The 14,482-nt window shown below is 49.2% G+C and overlaps 2 protein-coding genes across 2 annotated transcripts in view; one reads left to right on the top strand and one right to left on the bottom strand.

Annotated features, from left to right (window-relative positions):
* IFNGR2 (interferon gamma receptor 2) overlaps positions 1–3,840 on the top strand; it is a 19,899-nt gene extending 16,059 nt beyond the window's left edge. The window contains exon 7 of the mRNA XM_072936219.1: positions 183–3,840. Within this exon, the coding sequence (XP_072792320.1) occupies positions 183–344 (162 nt within the window). The 3' untranslated portion in view covers positions 345–3,840. The remainder of the gene's footprint in view (positions 1–182) is intronic.
* Positions 3,157–14,482, bottom strand: TMEM50B (transmembrane protein 50B). The gene is given in 7 exon segments (NM_001245717.1): positions 3,157–3,837; positions 5,246–5,303; positions 6,063–6,155; positions 6,843–6,910; positions 7,574–7,686; positions 8,383–8,555; positions 14,423–14,482. Coding segments are annotated over 6 exon segments (477 nt in total). The 5' UTR covers positions 8,482–8,555; positions 14,423–14,482; the 3' UTR covers positions 3,157–3,791.

Genomic DNA, 14,482 nt, shown 5'->3' with positions numbered 1-14,482 from the left:
TTGGAGGGATAATTTATTTCTTTTCCTCACAGAAATAAGGTTTTTTAACATTCTCCTTGTTCAGTGTAGTTTCAAGGAAGCCCAGGATGGGATGTCCAGGTAGCAGCTCCTGGGCTGGAGCAATTTGTTGGCTTTGGGGTCTCTAACAGGACCTAACCTGGTGGTTTGTGGTTTTTTTCCAGTTCCTGAGGGACCCCGACGTGGCTGGCTTGGAGGAGCTGTACAGTCCTGCTGAGGAGGAGCCCCAGGCTCTTGTGCTTGGAGGAGAAGGTGGCCAGGAGGGTGAGGATCCTTCACCCAACACCTCCAGGGCCAGGGCAGCCTCTGAAGGGCCACCCCAGTGAGTGTCACCTGCCCCAGCACTGGCCAGAGCTGCTGCCATGGTGAGGCTGCTGGCAGGAGAGTCCTGATCATGGACTCTGGGGTCACAGGAGAATCCTAAACATGGTCCCTGGGGTCACAGGAGAGTCCTGAACATGGTCCCTGGGGTCACAGGAGAATCCTGAACATTGGTTCTGGGATCACAGGAGAGTCCTGAACATGGACTCTGGGATCAGAGAACATTCCCTGGGGTCACAGGACATTCCCTGGGGTCACAGAACCATCCCTAGGATCACAGGAGAATCCTAAACATAGACCCTGGGGTCACAGGACCATCCTCAACATGGACTCTGGGATGAGAGGACATTCCCTGGGGTCACAGAACCATCCTGAGCACAGACTTTGGGATCACAGGACATTCCCTGGGATCACAGGACAATCATAAACACAGACCCTGGGGTCACAGAACCATCCTCAACATGGACACTGGGATGAGAGGACATTCCCTGGGATCACAGGACATTCCCTGGGATCACAGGACCATCCTCAACATGGACACTGGGATGAGAGGACATTCCCTGGGATCACAGGACATTCCCTGGGGTCACAGGACATTCCCTGGGGTCACAGGACCATCCTGGTGCTCCAGGGGCCTCTGCCCAGCTCCTCTCTCTGCCAAAAGGAGAGAAAAGGAACGTGGAAGGGGAAGGAAAGGAACACTAAATTGCCTGCAGACAGGTGGATACAAGGGGTGAATCCCCACCCCAGCTTGGAGGAATAACTGCACTTTATTGATGTGGGATAACGTGGGATCTTTCAGGGAGTGAAGAGCTGCAATTCCATTTATACTGGTTCTGTTTCTGTTGGCAATAATACTCCCATTATACCCACCCCAGTCTGCTTTCCTGATTCATTTTAAGTGCGGGACAAACTGAAAACAAATGTGTGGGTACTTTCCTCGGGATGAACCTGTGCCAAGAGCCCCTCCCAGAGAGTTCTGCTCTTATCTGCCTCCTCCCACCCTCGTGGGAGCATTAATCTGCTGCTGCAGGCAGGCCAGGGCCCTGCACACCACAAAGCACCTGAAAGGAATTTTGCTCCGGGTTTTTCCAGTCTCAGTCGCTGTCAGACACTAAAACCTCTTGCTGAGCACCAGCAGAAGAGAAGGTGACTGAGAGCTCTGGTTTTAGTGCCTTAAAGCACAAGAGCCCAGGTTAAACCCCACATCACCCCCTGTGGGGTCTGCAGTCCAATAAAGCACAAAGAACAAGTTAACCTCTTCTGTACTAAGAAAAATGTGGTTATTTGGTTTTTTTCCCTTTGGGTTTGATACAAATAGTTAAAAAAAAAACAATTAAAAATGTGGGGTTTTTTGGAAGTGCCTGGTTGGAGGGCCCTGGCAGAGCTGGGGTGCCACTGCCCCAACCTTTCCAGGAACAGCCCAGGCCAGCAGCTGCCAAAAGCTTCAGCAGATGTTTCCTTGCAGATCAGACCTAATCCCTTGGGGTTAGGCTGCTGACAAGGGGGGTCCAGGGAAGCCCGACTCATGTAGGAATTGCCAGGTCAGCACCAGGTCTGCTTTAATCACCCACAGCTCACAAAAAGGAACACCAAACTCAGCCAGAGGACAGAAATAAGGTTAAAACCCCCTGGGAATATCTGTGTCTTCCTGAATAAACCGTGCAATGGACTTGTGTTAGGGAGTGTGGTGTTAAATATTTTTATACAAACAATTAAAAAGCAGGGCTGTTGTCACTGAGCCCTCCCTGTCCCCTTGGGTTGTGAGGTGTAGAAGTGCCCTGTGGCAGTGGGAGCCATTCCCTGGCTCCTGTCCCTCCATCCCTGTCCCCAGTCCCTCTGCAGCTCTCCTGGAGCCCCTTCAGGCCCTGGCAGGGCTCTGAGCTCTCCCTGGAGCTTCTCCTCTCCCCAGCTCTCCCAGCCTGGCTTCCACGTTCCAGCTGCAAGTCCAGGCTCAAGCTCCTGGCACTGGGATTAGTTCCAGGCCACGCTCATTCCCGAATTCCTAAAGAGCCCAACAAACATTTCTGAGCTCCTGGCCAACAAACCTGACAGGCCTGGCCCAAAGCCTGGCTTTATGTGTGGGGCAGGCGTGTACAAAGGTGAGTTGCTGTCCAGAAGTCACCGTTTTGAGCACCTGAGCTCACTTTTCCTGCAGCTTTCTGGAATCCCAAGCAGTGGGATGGCCTTACAGCAGCCAGGGCACAGGGGCAGCTCCAAACTGGCCCCAGCTCCTGCTCCTGCAGCAGTTCCCACCCACAGCAGGTGCCAAACAGTTCCCAGTTCCCAGCACAGCATTTCCACTCAGCTCCTGCCACCACCGAGGCAGCAGCTTGGATGTGGGGAAGCTGTAAAAGCCTTGGGAGCCAGGGGAGAGCAATGCTGTAAAAACCACAGAGAACTCGTGAGAAGGACTCACCCCAGCAAATGGAGCTACAGGGACACTCCAGGGACTCCAGCATCCTCAGCCTCACTTTCTGTTTCACTCCACTGAGATGAAACTGGATTTCAATCATTCATTAATGGAATCAGCCATAAAATGTAAGAGATAAATACATTTTAGCTGGGGCAATAGCAGCCCTAAAACTGGGTGTGCGTCACACCTAGAATTTATTGAAATTTGAAATTATTGCAAGGTTGGACTGAGCAGTAAATCCATCCATACCCCACATCCTTTTAAGCAGAGAGGGAACAGGTCAGGAAAACTCATTTATCAGCAAACAGCTTCCCCTGGAGACAGTGAGACTTGCCCAAGTAGCAAGATTGCTACATTGCTCTGACTCATTTATTCTTTATATCAAGTACAACTGGCATCAGTTTGTTGGAGTTTTTTTATTCTAATATCAGGAAATACATTAAATACCAACTGGTATCTCTTACACTGAGCAGCATGAAATTAATTCCAAGGACTGTGGTGCCAGCAAAATGTCCTTTGTGCCAGAGCCATCACGAGTCAGGAATACTTTGCTTTGCCATGCACAACCTGCTGAGTGTAGGGACTTGCTTAAAAACCCATAACCTTTTACCAAAAGAAGACAAAAAAAAAAATCTACTTTGTATTTACCTGAACAATAATAGAAAATGTTTAAAATCAGCTCTTATCCCAGCTGGGCCCCCGCTCTGGGATGGGCTCTGTCCTGTTTGCTCACTAACTGCTCACTGAAGCCCCGGACACGGTGAGCTCTGGAAGAGGAAGCTGATGGAAAGGCATGGATGAAGGAGAAAGCCTGGAGCAGGGAAGCCTGGCAGCTGCCATGCCCTTTGAAATGCTAGGTGCTGTCCTATGTACATATTCACACGTGTGAATGGCCAGGGGAGCTTCACAGAGCCTGCAATTGTCTCACTTCCAGCAGTTTGGGCAGCAAACCAAGGACAAAGGACTGGGAATTATCTACAGACAAGAACCACATGGCAACTATGGAGCGAGCCGGCAGGGAGCTCAGCCCCACAGCTCAGCCCCACAGCTCTTCTGTTCTCCCAAACTTGTAGATCAGGGTGCTGGGGGGAAAAAAAAAAGAAATAAAAATCAGTCCACACATAGGGTAATTTTAACAGTATCCTTAAATCTTACCCTGTGCAAATCAACAGCCCAGCCCTGAACTTTCAGTCAGATCAGGATTTGGTGTTTATAATTAGTTTCCTGTGCATGGCAGGAACTGTGGGAGCCAGCTGAAGCTCAAACAGAAAAACACCCACTTTCACAGCCCTTCTGAAGGAAAAGCCTGGGAGTTATGAAATTCAAGGAGTCCAGAGTAGCAAGTGTCACTCTGGCACCTGGGAATCAGCTCAACGTGACAGGATGTGCTGGGATAAAACCTAAACAATTCCGTTTTTTATGAACAGATCAGAAAGAGTATTAAGCCTGTGGTAGAGAATCAGATCCATATCACAATCTGATTTCCAAAATGCCACATGTTGTGGCTGCCCCATGCCTGGCAGTGTCCCAGGGCAGGCTGGACAGGGTTTGGAGCCACCTGGGATAGGGGAAGGTGTCCCTGCCCAGGTGGGACTGGATGGGATTTAAGGTCCCTTCAAACCCAAACCTTCCGGGATTCTAAAAAAGACACAAAATCTGCCTCCAGCAGTTTCCCTTTTCAATCCCAGAGGGGATTTAGGAGCTGCTGTTTCCTGCAGGAATATCCCTCATTTTCCAGAACCCATCCATCCAGGTCACTGCAGAGCATCTGGTGTGGGGCTGGAAGGAAAAGGATCAGCCAGGAATTGGAAGAAGAAAGGAGGTGAGATGAACTTTCAGTGACTGATCTTGGAACTGACACCGTTTAACACTTTCAGTGCCTTTTATCAATAAAATCTGTGGATTGCGAAATGCATTCCACAGCTAAAAGGAGTTATTAGAGACTCCAAATCGATTTTCAACTGTTACATGATAGATTTAATAATATTATTTGAAATAAATCCAGTGTGCTGTTACAAAACACACCAGCATGCTCCTGCAAAAAGGAATTCTCACTCTGTATAACTGCAAGCTCAGCCAGTGAAAGGAAATAAGGGAATATCAAGTACCAGAGACCTGAGCCATTGGTGTGAAATAGTCTGGAAAAGGGGAATGGAATCCCCAGCTGGCTCTGCTGGGAGGGGAGCCAAGGGATTGCAGGACAGAGGCGAATGATTGCCATTTTCCAAAGACACTGGCAATCCCTCATCCAGAAAACTCTGTGCATCCCTGGCCACCCACATTCCAGAGCTGCACATCCAGAGGGAGCAGAGACAGCTGGACCAACTGCTGGAGTGGGAGGGAGCAAAGAGCCTGGGCAGGGGCAAATCAACCTTGTCTCTCAGCTCTGCAGCAATGGGAGCAGAAAACAGAGCTGCTTTTCCAGGAGTATCAGTGTATGGAAGCAGGAAAGTCCCTTTGGAAAGGGGGGAATTTGCCCAGGTAACTTACCTGAAAAATATTAATGCATTCTGGAAAAACACTGCTAATCCAGGGTACACATTAGTGTCTGCAGAAGAACAGAGGAAACACTCAGTTCTTTAGTTCTGGCAGGTGGATTTAACAGGATATTCCAGTTACTGGGAGCTGGGTTTAACAGGAATTCCAGTTACTGGGAGCTGGGTTTAACAGGATATTCCACTTATTGGGAGCTGGGTTTAACAGGGTATTCCACTTACTGGGAGCTGGGTTTAACAGGACATTCCAGTTACTGGGAGCTGGGTTTAACAGGGTATTCCAGTTACTGGGAGCTGGGTTTAACAGGAATTCCAGTTACTGGGAGCTGGGTTTAACAGGATATTCCACTTACTGGGAGCTGGGTTTAACAGGACATTCCAGTTACTGGGAGCTGGGTTTAACAGGACATTCCAGTTACTGGGAGCTGGGTTTAACAGGGTATTCCACTTACTGGGAGCTGGGTTTAACAGGACATTCCAGTTACTGGGAGCTGGGTTTAACAGGACATTCCAGTTACTGGGAGCTGGGTTTAACAGGATATTCTACTTACTGGGAGCTGGGTTTAACAGGATATTCCACTTACTGGGAGCTGGGTTTAACAGGACATTTCAGTTACTGGGAGCTGGGTTTAACAGGATATTCCACTTACTGGGAGCTGAGTTTAACAGGATATTCCAGTGTCAATCTCAGAATAAAACCTGGATGCTGTGGCTCGGATTTTCCAGAGACCACAGGCTTCCATCCCTGTGAATTTCCTGCCAAAAACTGGCAAGAAAAGCACTTTCCTAGAGGAGCAAATACCCAAACTCACTCTGTGTAACATATGCTCCAAAGAGAATCCACATGGAAGCAATGAGTGATCCAAACATCAACATGAAGCCGATGAAGAGCCAGATCCGAGCCCCTGCAGGGAGAGTGAAATGTGGATTTTTATCCACAGAGGCAGGCAATGCAGCTGCTCCTCTGGGAGGATGGAACACATGATCTCACTGAATGCACAAATGGAAAGGGTTAAACCCAAGGATCAAGGACAAAATCCACCTGCTCAGTCATTGGGAAAGAAATATACTCCTGTGCTAAAGTTCTCTGGAGCTGGGACATGAATGACACACAAAAAAGCACCACAGGCCACTTCAAATGGCAGCAAATCCCTCCAAATTTACAAATCCCATGGAAAAGGCTGCTGGGATCCATGTGGGAAATAGAAAGGGAATGATGAATGGAAGCAGAGGGGACAGCAGGTCCAGGAACACCCACAGCAGTGACACAGGGGAAATGGAAATGTTTGTGACACATCCCTAGGGAATGCCTGCTCCAGAGCCACCCCCAGACAGGAACTCATTTCTCCCAGCAGCTTTCCAGGATTTGCAGGGAAAGTTTAGGAAGCCAAGACATCCAGAAACTGGATTTCACCAAGTTCCCTTTCTAACAAAGCCAGCACTTATCTCCAAGGGTTAATTCTGTAAAGAAATTAATTCTCAGAAGTTCTCTCCTACTCCTTATTGTGATTATTTCTTTCACCATCTCTTGGAAAAAACCCCAGCAGGTAAATGATCAGTCCTTCACCTGAGGCTTTGTAGAGTTAATTTACCTGTTCTTCCTAAGCATCCATCACTGTAGCTGTCTCCTCTCACCTGTGCATTTGACACAGCATTTATCCTGGGGGGCAAAAAACAGAGATATACTTCAGATTGCAGAAAATCAATTCAGAGTTCTAAGTAAAACCCCAGTTTCTTTTGGTTTTGGTTTTTTTTTTGTTTGTTTGTGGGTTTTTTTGGTTTTTTGTTTTTTGGGGTTTTTTTTGTTTGTTTTTTTGTTTTTTGTTTTTTGTTTTTTTTTTTTAATTTTTATGATGTAACAAATTTTGGGAAAATTCCCTGGCACTCTGTTGTAGTCACAGATCCCAAGTCATCCTTTTTTCTTGCCAATATTGAATGATTCAATAAAAGTTGTTACTTTTATTTGCATCTCCAAGACAAGAGCCAGGCTATTGTTACCCCTCCCGTCTGAGGAAGTTTTGGGCAAGGAACAGCTGTAAAAATTGTAAAAGCTGAGGGAAATGCATCCAATTGTTTCATATTGAGGTGAGTATTGATTTCTCCATCCCTGCAGTGCCCAAGGCCAGGTTGGACACTGGGGCTGGAGCAGCCTGGGGCAGTGGGAGGTGTCCCTGCCATGGCAGGGTGGCACTGGGGGGGATTTGGGGTCCCTCCAACCCAAACCATTCCCTGATTCTCTGATTTATCCATACTGGACACACTGTCCCTAAGCCTGGTTGAGTTCCTGGTGGTTATGTGGTGAGTCCCTGTGCCCAGCACTCACATGAAGAAGGCCAGCGTGGAGAAGACCCCACAGGTGTGGAAGGCGTGGTTCAGCTGCTCCGGCTTGGGATAAACCACGGCAGCATCGATCATGATCCACCAGCCTGTGAAAAACTGGCCACAGACACAGGGGGTGAGCCTGGGGGGCACGGCACAGCCAGGACAGCCAGGCCAGTGGTCTGGACAGCACTGCCTTAACTGGCCTCCAACAAGCACCAGTTCTTCTGGATAATGATTTAAATGTGTTCGATGGGCAATGCCTGCACAAATCCCAGCGTTCCTGTGTTCAGAGGAGTGCTTGGGAATCAGCCACACTTTCTGCACAAATTAAGGAGTGGGGTATGGATAAATTTATGCCCAAAGCAGCTGTGGCAGTGTCCAAGGCCAGGTTGGACTTTGGGGCTTGGAGCAGCCTGGGACAGTGGAAGGTGTCCCTGCCCGTGGATGGGCTGTGAGGTCCCTCCCAACCCAAACCCTTCTGGGATTCTGTGAAATTCCCTCTGCAATTTCTGTGAAATTCCCTGTTCCTTCTTCCCCTTAAGAACAAGAATCCAGACTCTAAACACACATGAGATGGAGACTGTGCAGAACAGATCCATTCTAACAGACCCAATTCTGCAGGAAATCCACAAGGAATTTCTTTTCAAGAAGAGAGAGCAGAAAGGGCTCATGATCAGCAACGTCACAGGACTTGTGAAAACGCTGCTGACAACCCCACAGCGAGCCCTGGAAGGAACAGGCTGTCTTTGGGGAAGTTAAAAGGGAGAACTGGCAGAACCCGAGGCACAAGTGTGACTGTTTGTGGCTCACCAGCACCCCGGCCACGATGGAGGCGACGGCGTTGCGGCGCTCGCTCCAGTCGATGCACTCGCACTCTGGCCAGCGGAAATTGTCCAGGAACCCTGCCATGGCCACAGCTCACGCTGCCCCGCTGGCCCAGCACTCCCTCCTGGACTCTTCCATCAACAGCCGCTCCTGAGTGCCTGAAACACAGCCAAGGGTGAGGTCAGGATGGATTCAGTCTGAGCTTCCACATTTTCCAGATTCTGCAGTGCACTACACAGTCACACAGATTATTTCCCAGATTCTGTAGTGGATTACAGAGTCACACAGATTATTTCCCAGATGCTGCAGTGCACTACACAGTCACACAGATTATTTCCCAGATTCTGTAATGGATTACACAGTCACACAGATTATCTCCCAGATTCTGCAGTGCATTACACAGTCACACAGATTATTTCCCAGATGTAATGGATTACATAGAGACACAGATTATTCTCCAGATTCTGCAGTGCATCACACAGTCACACAGATTATTTCCCAGATTCTGTAATGGATCACACAGTCACACAGATTATTCTCCAGATGCTGCAGTGCATTACACAGTCACACAGATTATTTCCCAGATTCTTTAATGGATCACACAGTCACACAGGTTATTTCCCAGATGCTGCAGTGCATCCCACAGTCACACAGGTTATTTCCCAGATTCTGTAATGGATCACACAGTCACACAGATTATTTCCCAGATTTTGTAATGGATCACACAGTCACACAGGTTATTTCCCAGATGCTGCAGTGCACTACACAGTCACACAGATTATTTCCCAGATTCTGTAATGGATCACACAGTCACACAGATTATTTCTCAGATTCTGTAATGGATCACACAGTCACACAGATTATTTCCCAGATGCTGCAGTGCATCACACAGTCACACACTGCAGTAAAACACTGCATTACTGTGGAACTCTGAACTCCACACAAAGTGGCACCAAGCTCCCCTGGCAGCTCAGGCACACGGGACAATCCTTTTCCAGCCCCAGAACCAAGGGCACCAGGGCATTTCTCACTCCTCTGGGCTGTCTGCAGCAGAATTTACAATAAAGGTGCAAAGGTTTAACACACTCATTCTCCTGTGTCACTGGTGCCTTGGTTAAATTCATCTTGTCCCTAAAGCAAAATAATCTCCCAACTTGGATAAGCAATTTAAACACCAAGGATATACTTGTTAAAGTACATGTACACATATAGTGTATACTATATATATATATATATATTACCAAAATGTTCTTAGGAAAACTTAAAGATGACATTACTGACACTGAATAAAAATTAATAAAAATGGAATAAAACATGAAATCTTAAAATGAGTAAGAATTAGACCTGACCCTGAATAAACTTAAGAACAATCAACGTTAACAGAGATCAATCCTAACAGAAAAATGCTCTTAATTAACTCAATGGAATAATAAAACATAAGATTAGAATGAAAATAACAACAGGATAGATTTACTGGAGAAACTAAAAAGGGTATAAAAAGCTTATTATGGTTTTAGGAGATCTGATTTTGCTTGGGGCTGCAGCTTCAGCCCCAAAAAGTGCAAACAGCAGAGAATTGGGGGGAGCAACCTGGGTGGATGGGACCTCATAACCTGGAGCTGTAATTGTAATTAACCCCAATATGGAAATGGACCAAAACCTATAAAAGTGTGAGAACTCGTGACTCTGAGTCCATCTTGGGTGTAGCCACAGCCAGGCTCTTGTGCTGCCCAAGGTGAATCTGTGAAGGCCTTTTAATAAATCCCTGCTTTTTTGCTTTGACTCTGTCCAGCCTCTGCTCCAGCAGACTCTCAGCATCAATCAGCAACATCTCGAGGTGTTAGACAGCTCTGGTGAGTTACAGTCTGGGGGTTTTTCCAGAATTCAGGTTTTTATATACAACCTTCCAGAGGAATTTGCCCCCCCCCATGGCAGGAGAGGGAACAAAATTGTTTTCAAGCCCTCCCAACCCAAACCATTCCATGATAAACTCTGTTGATGCTGTATTGAGCAATATTCACAAAACAACCTCCCTTACACAGAACTACAAAAGAAAATCACACAACCCAAAAGCTTATGGCAGAACTTGGTCCTTAAGTCATGTCAAGGAGTCTCAATTAAACAGTAATGTTTCCAGACTCCAATCTAACAGATAGTATGATTTAGTGCCTTTTTAACACAGAGAAAAAGAGCCCAACTCAGCAAAAAAACCCCTTGATTCTGAGGGTAAAGAAGGTCTCACTGCACAGAGAAAAGATCTCAGATAACCTTAATTATGGGAAGAGGAAAACAAAGATAATTAACTGACTCACAACTGCTCTTAGCACCATTCTAATTTGGTTTAGTACTGTCAACTTCTGCATTTCCCAACATGTCATAATTCATTTCCAGCCATTTGATAAAGACTAACAAAAATGTCCTTCATGACTGTGTGACAGCACAGACTGATGGAGAACATTTTCTGCTTAATAACAGCAGTGAGAAGAAGTGGAATAAAAATCAATCAATAAACAGTTTGTCTATGCTAGAAACACAGGTCACCTCCTGGAACAGGATCCAAGTTTGTCCTCCAGAAACCCACCCTTGTGATAGTGCTTCAAATTCCAAAGTTATTTTAATTTGTGCAGCATCTGGGCTCAGCCATCTGGTTGTTCTCCTCAATAATTCTCCTCTCACCTTTCCCTGGCAATGGGAAACCTTTCCCTGCTCATCCCACAGCTTTCACAGGGAATTGCTGTGCTTCTACAGAATTCCAGGATCATCAGGGTGGGGAAAGACCTTTGAGATCATCCAGTCCCAGCCAGCACCACCCTAAACCCTGTCCCCAAGGGCCACATCCTGACTCCTCCTGAACACTGCCACAGTGACTCCAAAGCTCCCTGGGCAGCCCCTGCCAGGGCCTGAGCCCCCTTTCCATGGGGAAATTGCTGCTGCTGTCCCAGCTGAGCCTGCCCTGGCCCAGCCTGAGGCCGTTCCCTCTCCTCCTGTCCCTGTTCCCTGGAGCAGAGCCCGACCCCCCGGCTGTCCCCTCCTGGAGGAGCTGTGCAGAGCCACAAGGTCCCCCTGAGCCTCCTTTTCTCCAGGCTCAGCCCCTTCCCAGCTCCCTCAGGAACTCTCCAGCCCCTTCCCAGCTCCCTCAGGAATTCTCCAGCCCCTTCCCAGCTCCCTCAGGAATTCTCCATCCCCTTCCCAGCTCCCTCAGCTGATTTACAACTGCTCCTGAAGCCCTTCCTCATTTTCCCCCCTTAAATGGCTCCCCTTTCTTAGTTCCTCTTCAGAGCTGTGTCTGTCCCTCTCCTGCAGCAATTCCTGCTTTCCCCTCCCAGTTCCTCACCCGCCCACACTGGAACTCTCACGGTTCCTGCTGCTGTCCCCACTGTGGAGCTGAGGGGCCCTGCCTGGGAGTGGCTGCAGGGAAACAGGGAATTATGGAATGCTTTGGGTTTGAGGGACCCCAAATCCCACCCAGTGCCACCCCTGCCATGGCAGGGACACCTCCCACTGTGCCAGGCTGCTCCAGCCCCAGTGTCCAGCCTGGCCTTGGGCACTGCCAGGGATCCAGGGGCAGCCCCAGCTGCTCTGGGACAGGGACAACCCAAAAGGGATGTGAAACTCCTCAAAAAGTGTTCAAGAAATCCAGCTAAAATATCCTGGATTTAATATGGCAGAGAAAAGGAATGTACTGATACAGGGGAGGGGAGAGATCCTCCCAAGGGACCTCAAGAGAACATCCCTGTGGGAAAAAGGGCCATGAAGCAAGTCAGAGAGGCAGAGGTGTCCTGGGCTGGGGGACAAGAAATAGGAAAGGGATTGGGATTTTGGGATTTTGGGATTGTGCCCCAGAGGTGAGAGCCCACCTGCAGAGCTGCCCCAGCCCTGTCCCAGCCCAGGAGGAGCTGGAGCTGCTGCAGAGAGCCCAGAGGAGGCTCCAGGATGAGCAGAGGGATGGAGCAGCTCTGCTGGGAGGAAAGGCTGGCACAGCTGGGATTGTTCCCCTGCACAGGAGAAGTTTTGGGCTGAGCTCAGGGTGGCCTTGCAGGGCCTGGAGGAGCCCCAGGAAACCTGGAGAGAGACAATTTCCAGGGCATGGAGGGACAACACACAGGGAATGGCTTTAAGCTGAAGGAAGGCAGGGCTGGGTGGGATATTGGGAATTGGGAATTGTTCCCTGGCAGGGTGGGCAGGGCTGGGATGGAATTCTCAGATTCCCCTGGATCCCTGGCAGTGCCCAAGGCCAGGTTGGACACTGGGGCTGGAGCAGCCTGGGGCAGTGGGAGGTGTCCCTGCCGTGGCAGGGTGGCACTGGGTGGGATTTAGGTTCCCTCCCTACCCAAACACTCCATGACCCATAATTCTCCACGATTCCTTAGAAAAAGAGGAAGGAAACAATAAACTGCATTTAAGATCCCAGCTCCATGGTGAAGCCGAGGCTCCACGGACAGCACAAGAGGCAGGCTGAGGTTTGTCCCCTGGAGGATTAGCAGGGACACAGGGACAGCTGCCAGCCCAGGGACCTCCCTGCACACAGCCCTCTGGCGGAGGCAGATGCCTTCAGCTGGAATTCCTGGATAATCCAGGACTTGCTCTCTGGTTTAAACTCTTCCACCCACACACTTCCCAGGGAGGAAGCAGGTACAGCCCTTGGCATTCCTGTCCTTCAGTGCCCTTCCCTCCCTCAGCCTCCTCCCCTCTCCCAAGGGCAGGCAGGAACATTCCTCACCCTGTCCAGCCCACAAAAATCTGCAGGAACAAACTGGAGACTCTGAGCGAGGTGAGCACAAGTGGAGCTGTAAAAACCACCCCTGGCAGATGCCAGCATTGAGAGCAAACCCACGGGGCTGTTATGCAGACAGAAAACACAACGGCAGCTCCACATCTGCACCTGAAACTCAGCTCATCCCTCCCCAGATGAGCCGACTTCACTGAAAGCATTTGCAAGGAAATACAATTTGCAGGAAGAAAAATGCCTTAACGTGGGGTTAGTAAAGAACAGAACCCCTGTTTCCAAAGAGAGGAAAAGACAGAAGGAGAAAGGGAAGAAACCTAAAGGCATGAAGAATATTCAAGTTTTCCTTGAAGATGTACCTTCCACAAGCAACTCATCAGAAAATCCTTCAGGTCACACATTTCCCCACATGCACAGAGGATGAAAAGTATATCAGGGGTTTATGTGAACATTTCTGCTACACCCCACTGTCATTTTCCCACTTCTTTCAGTGATTTCCTGCAGTTTCACTTTCAGTTCTCCCTGTTCCACAGCACTGGGCTCTGCTGTCTAATCTTTAAGTACTACAGAAAGACAAGAGCAAAGAAAGGAAGTTTTAAATGAATTTATACAAAAGCAAGGCTGTGTGGCAGAATTATTAAAAAGTTATATTAATTATATTTAGATTCCTCACAAGGCCCCATCCCTGGCAGTGCCCAAGGCCAGGCTGGACACTGAGGAGCAGCCTGGGACAATGGGAAGTGTCCCTGCCCTGGCAGGGGTGGGAATGGGTGGGATTTAAGGTCCCCCCAAGCCAAGCCAATCCAATCCACGATTTATCCCTTCACAGCAATGTGCTGCTCAGCCCCAGAACTGCCCGCAGCGGGGGTTAAGAGCGTTATTAAAGTTGGAAGACTTGAGGAGGCAAGGGAAAAAAAAAAAAAAATCTCGATTTCGCAATTCTCCAGAGGCCGATTTTGACTCAGCTCCGAGCGCATCGCTGTGCCTGCCATGGGACCGGGCCGTGACGGGGCAGGACGAGCCCCGCCAGCAGCTCCGACGGCCCGACCAAACACTCGTTATTTAGACAAAACGAGACATTTTCTCCTTTAACTTCCCCTGCTCCCCTCAGTGCGTCCTCAGGGCCGGACGAGCCGTGCCACAGCGGGACGTGCCGGTGTCCCAGGGGAGCGGCCCGGGTCCCGCTGTCTCTGTGTGCCCCCATCCCGCTCTGTGTCACTGTCCGTGTCCCTGTCCCTGTCCCTGTCCCTGTCCCGGTCCCGGTCCCGGTCCCGTCCCGCCCGGCCCGGCCGCACGTACCCGCTCCGAGCGAGCCGCTTCCGCCTGAGGGCACCGAGCCCCTTGACTGACGCGCCCTCT

This window comes from Taeniopygia guttata, chromosome 1 (genome assembly GCF_048771995.1).
Source record: "Taeniopygia guttata chromosome 1, bTaeGut7.mat, whole genome shotgun sequence".
Taxonomy (NCBI): Eukaryota; Metazoa; Chordata; class Aves; order Passeriformes; family Estrildidae; genus Taeniopygia; species Taeniopygia guttata.
Note: the sequence above shows the minus strand (reverse complement) of the source record. Positions and strands in the feature narration are given on the sequence as shown.